Here is a 5,285-nt window from a genome sequence, read left to right on the forward strand (position 1 = left end):
TTTTTTTTGAGACGGAGTCTCGCTTTGTTGCCCAGGCTGGAGTGCAGTGACGCCATCTCGGCTCACTGCAAGCTCCGTCTCCCGGGTTCACGCCATTCTCCTACCTCAGCCTCCTGAGTAGCTGGGACTACAGGCGACGGCTACCACACCCGGCTAATTTTTTTTGTATTTTTAGTAGAGACGGGGTTTCACTGTGTTAGTCAGGATGGTCTCGATCTCCTGACCTCGTGATCCGCCCCCCTCGGCGTTTCAAAGTGCTGGGATTACAGGCGTGAGCCACTGCTCCTGGCCAACAGGTGCTCTTAATTATCAAATTAAACCCCTAGTAAGTTTGAGCCCTTGAGTTTTTCTTCCGGGTATTTTGAAGAGAAACTTGTGGTAAGATGATAGGGTCGAAAGAGATGTTAGTGGTCATGTCCATTCCAGCCTCAGTGTCACAGAAATCTTTCCTGCCAGGTATTCATAGTAATAAAACTAACAAAAGTACCATTTGAGTTTTACCCCTAGACTGTACACTGTGCTAAGCATGTCCTTGCTATATTTCTGAGTTTCACCCTTCGAGTTGGATGATAGCTTCCATTTTACAGATGATAAAACTGAAGCTTAAAAGTTAGTTGGACATGCCCGTAATCACATAGGAAGTGGTTGAATCAGTAAAACATTTGACCTCCAAAGCATTTTCATGTATCACATTCTGCCTCTGTGTGCAACTGTCCTTGACTGTTCGTGGTAATGGGAAACTAACTACTCTGGAGGGAGCTATTCCATTGTTGGAAAGCGCTGAGATTTAAAAGCTCCTCATGTTGAACTGAAATCCCATTTCCTGAGGTTTGTGCAACCAGTATATGATATTTCTAGAGGCTGCCTAAAAGAGTCCAGTTTAGACCTGTTACCTTAGAAAGCCCCCTCCAAAAGTTAGTTGATCCTTTTAGAAAAGTGAAAAATTGGTGTTTTTTAATAATGCATTCTGCAGTTAGTGAGACTTGCTTTTTTAGGGGAAAAAAATGCCTTTTTCAGAATAATCAGAGGTGAACTGCTCAATCCTACAAGGGATTGAGTGGTTTAAAAGGCAATCTAAAAGTTGGGAAAATTTTTTTTATTAAGAGTTAGAATATTTTTATTTATTTATTTATTTATTTATTTATTTTTTGAGGCGGAGTCTCGCTCTGTAGCCCGGACTGGAGTGCAGTGGCCGGATCTTGGCTCACTGCAAGCTCCGCCTCCCGGGTTTATGTCATTCTCCTGCCTCAGCCTCCCGAGTAGCTGGGACTACAGGTGCCCGCCACCTCGCCCGGCTAGTTTTTTGTATTTTAGTGGAGACGGGGTTTCACCATGTTAGCCAGGGTGGTCTCGATCTCCTGACCTTGTGATCCGCCCGTCTTGGCCTCCCAAAGTGCTGGGATTACAGGCTTGAGCCACCGTGCCTGGCCAGGAGAATATTTAAATCTCAGATATGGCTGAGCTTTTTAGAGGTGCTCTCTGAAAAAGCTTCTTCCATAATCTTTAGCGGTGTCATGGGCACATTAATTTGGCTTTTTAAAAAAATTATACTTTAAGTTCTAGGATACATGTGCACAACGTGCAGGTTTGTTACATAGGTATACATGTGAATTTGGCATGTTACAGTATGTCTCTTAGATATTTGTGAATGGTGGGAACCTGTTAAGATTTTAATGAGTATTCTAAATTTGCCTTGTAGCCGTTTGAGTAACAATTCAGCTCACTTAAATACAAGCATTTCTACAATAGATGTGTGTCAGCACATGTGTGTATGTGTGTATATGTAGATGTGATGGAGGAAGCGTTCCACACCACACTTTTCACTGTTAAAAATGTTTCCGGAGCAGGTGTTTGGTGTGTGTTTTTAATTGACCAATATTAATTAACTAGCTATTGTGACAGTATGCAGATGCCACAGAAGATAATTGCTTTGTCTTGTTGCAAATTATTTTTTAAAAGTAGAGATTTTGAAGAAATGTTATATAGATAAGAGGATTGTTAGGATTTAGAGGAAGGAGGGGGCTTGTTATTGCGTGATAAGTTGATAAAACTTTTAGCCATCTGATTATTTTTTGTCAGCTAAGTACATTTTTAATACAAATTAATAAATCCTTTCTAACCCAAACTTTGGCTTCAGAAGTATTATCTTGAAGTCTAGTCACAGTTCCAGAAATCAAAACTATTCGCAGATATGTCATTGCAAGGTTTGGTTGCTTCTACTAATAAATGAGACTGCTTATTTGTCTAAGAATGTTATTGCCAATTTTGATATTGGACACTCACGATTTTACTCACCTTACATTAATAAAGTTGGAAGATGAGATCTTGCTTTTTGTGTAGACCTGATCTAGGTGATATGTCTGGAAAGAAATTAACTTTCCTTTTTCACATTAATTTGGACATATGTTTTAAAATTAATATGACAGTCTCATGAGAAACTGAGTATTCAGAAGGAAAGTTTTTATTAAATCGTGAAAATATTTAAATATATGGAAATAAAGAGAATAATAAATCCCTATGTACCCATCACCTAGCATTAACATCTATCAACACATAGTCTTGAGAAAGATAGTTTTTACTGGTTGTTTTTTTGTTATCTTTCATTAGTTTAATCCTCATTAAGAGTGAATTAACACCAGTTGACACTAATGCAGGATACTTTAAAAAAATTATTTGTTACAGTTAGCTCAGGAGCAATTTGTCGTTCTCCTAAAGGAGAAAATAGTCTAATGGGTAGACACACTACCCCTAGATCTTACCACTAGGTCGTGGTTCTCCTGGTTGTCACTTATTTCAGAGAGAGAGCTTGGTACCCTGATCTTGAGAACACTGGCATCCAGTTAAGAGCCCTGTGAACGTAGGCAAATCACATACCTTCTCTAACCTGTAGTTTCCTCATTTGTAAAGTGAAGATTATAATGTCTATTTTTTGGTGTTTTATAAACATAAGGATTATTAATTTGCTTTATTTGTGCAGGCCTCCAGGACCCTCATGGCTCCCTGGGGCACATGGTTAAGAGTTGTCACTACCTCATACGAGGCTTATAAAAACAGACTAAAGCCAAAAAAGGTCTTTGGTAATTCATGTTAGAAACAGGCAGTGCCATAAAGAAGTTGGAAGAACCAGAATTCCTGAGGCAGATAACTTACTACACCTGCTTACTTTTCTTCCCTAAACCTTTTCATCTGAACATCTGTTGCAAAACCAAGTAGTCAGTTCTATGATTTTGGTGACAGGTTGTGCCTGCCATGATAATCAGTGTCTCAGGTTACTGCTCAGGAAACTTGTTTCTGATTGTCACATCCTGGTGCTTGCTGTTGTGATTTTAGTACTCAAATATAATGTATTAAGGAATTCATTAAGGAAATTGTTTTATAATGGTTTTGATGGGGGAGGGGTGCATTATAAAATACACTGTTTTATAATTAATTGTTGGTAAATCTATTACTATGAAGATGCATGTAGCATGTGCTAGACTTCAAAAGGAATAAGTCACACACACCAATCTGTTTCACTGACTTATGTTTTGGAGATCATGATTTGTTTAAGTATGTTTTCTCAAATGTGTTTTCTTTTGTGTGCATGGAAAGTGTTCAGATAAATATAGTGTATTAACTGTAAAGTTGTAATGTAACTATGCATAAAGTTGTAATGGCAGATTTTTTACACTAATTTTTAATACTTCATTTGTTAGCAGTCTTGCTTGAACAGTCTTTTTGAGCAGAACTAATACAATATTTTGATGTGCCACAGGTAAAATTTTCCATAACCTTATGGAGAGAAAGGACTTTGAGACATGGCTTGATAACATTTCTGTTACATTTCTTTCTCTGACGGACTTGCAGAAAAATGAAACTCTGGATCACCTGATTAGTCTGAGTGGGGCAGTCCAGCTCAGGCATCTCTCCAATAACCTAGAGACTCTCCTCAAGCGGGACTTCCTCAAACTCCTTCCCCTGGAGCTCAGTTTTTATTTGTTAAAATGGCTCGATCCTCAGACTTTACTCACATGCTGCCTCGTCTCTAAACAGTGGAATAAGGTGATAAGTGCCTGTACAGAGGTGTGGCAGACTGCATGTAAAAATTTGGGCTGGCAGATAGATGATTCTGTTCAGGACGCTTTGCACTGGAAGAAGGTTTATTTGAAGGCTATTTTGAGAATGAAGCAACTGGAGGACCATGAAGCCTTTGAGACCTCATCATTAATTGGACACAGTGCCAGAGTGTATGCACTTTACTACAAAGATGGACTTCTCTGTACAGGTAAGAGATGTTGAAACTGTTTTTTGGGTTTTGTTTTGAATTTCATAGGGTGTAATCTTGAACCAGTCTTCAGCTTTGAGAATGACAAGTGTTGATTATATGAGATATGTACAGTGACTTTTTTTCCTCTATCCCTGAGTGGATTTCCCCCCCTTATCCTCTTCCTTCTTTGTAGAGAACACAATCATTTTTATAAAATTTCATGAGAAAATGCTTCAGACTGTCTTTTAAACATTATGCGAAATTACAAAGCTGTAGATTACTTTTCTCTGTGTTTCCTCCATGTATAGTCCTCCAGGTTGTTAAATTCTGTTTCTTTTTCTGTTGGCACTGATATTTGAGAAAAAACAGTGGAAAAATTGATATCTGCTCCTCGCAAGTAGTTAGATCATTTTGGCTGAGTTACTTAACCTCTCTGTATCTTTAAAATACGGGGAAGGAGGCCGGGCGCCGTTGCTCACGCCTGTAATTCTAACACTTTGGGAAGCTGCGGTGGGTGGATTGCCTGAGCTCAGGAGTTCGAGACCAGACTGGGCAACGTGGTGAAATCCTGTCTCTACTGAAATATGAAAAAGTAGCCAGGCATGGCGGCTTGCACCTGTAATCCCAGCTACTCAGGAGGCTGAGACAGGAGAATCGCTTGAACCAGGGAGGCGGAGGTTGCAGTGAGCCGAGATCGTGCCACTGCACTCTGACCTGGGTGGCAGAGTGAGACTTCCATCTCCAAAAAAAAAAAAAAAAGGGCCGGGCACGGTGGCTTACGCCTATAATCCCAGCACTTTGGGAGGCCGAGGCGGGCGGATCACGAGGTCAGGAGATCGAGACCATCCTGGCTAACATGGTGAAACCCTGTCTCTACTAAAAATACAAAAAAATTAGCCGGGCGTGGTGGCGGGCACCTGTAGTCCCAGCTACTCGGGAGGCTGAGGCAGGAGAATGGTGTGAACCCGGGAGGCGGAGCTTGCAGTGAGCCGACATTGCGCCCCTGCACTCCAGCCTGGGCGACAGAGTGAGACTCCAT

General features: G+C 40.5%; 1 protein-coding gene across 1 annotated transcript in view; it reads left to right on the forward strand.

The window, feature by feature from the left end:
* FBXW2 (F-box and WD repeat domain containing 2) overlaps window positions 1–5,285 on the forward strand; it is a 31,455-nt gene that overhangs the window by 1,929 nt on the left and 24,241 nt on the right. The window contains exon 2 of the mRNA XM_017884202.1: window positions 3,755–4,264. Within this exon, the coding sequence (XP_017739691.1) occupies window positions 3,755–4,264 (510 nt within the window). The remainder of the gene's footprint in view (window positions 1–3,754; window positions 4,265–5,285) is intronic.

Source organism: Rhinopithecus bieti, unplaced genomic scaffold, assembly GCF_001698545.2.
Source record: "Rhinopithecus bieti isolate Rb0 unplaced genomic scaffold, ASM169854v2 scaffold_13710, whole genome shotgun sequence".
Taxonomy (NCBI): domain Eukaryota; kingdom Metazoa; phylum Chordata; class Mammalia; order Primates; family Cercopithecidae; genus Rhinopithecus; species Rhinopithecus bieti.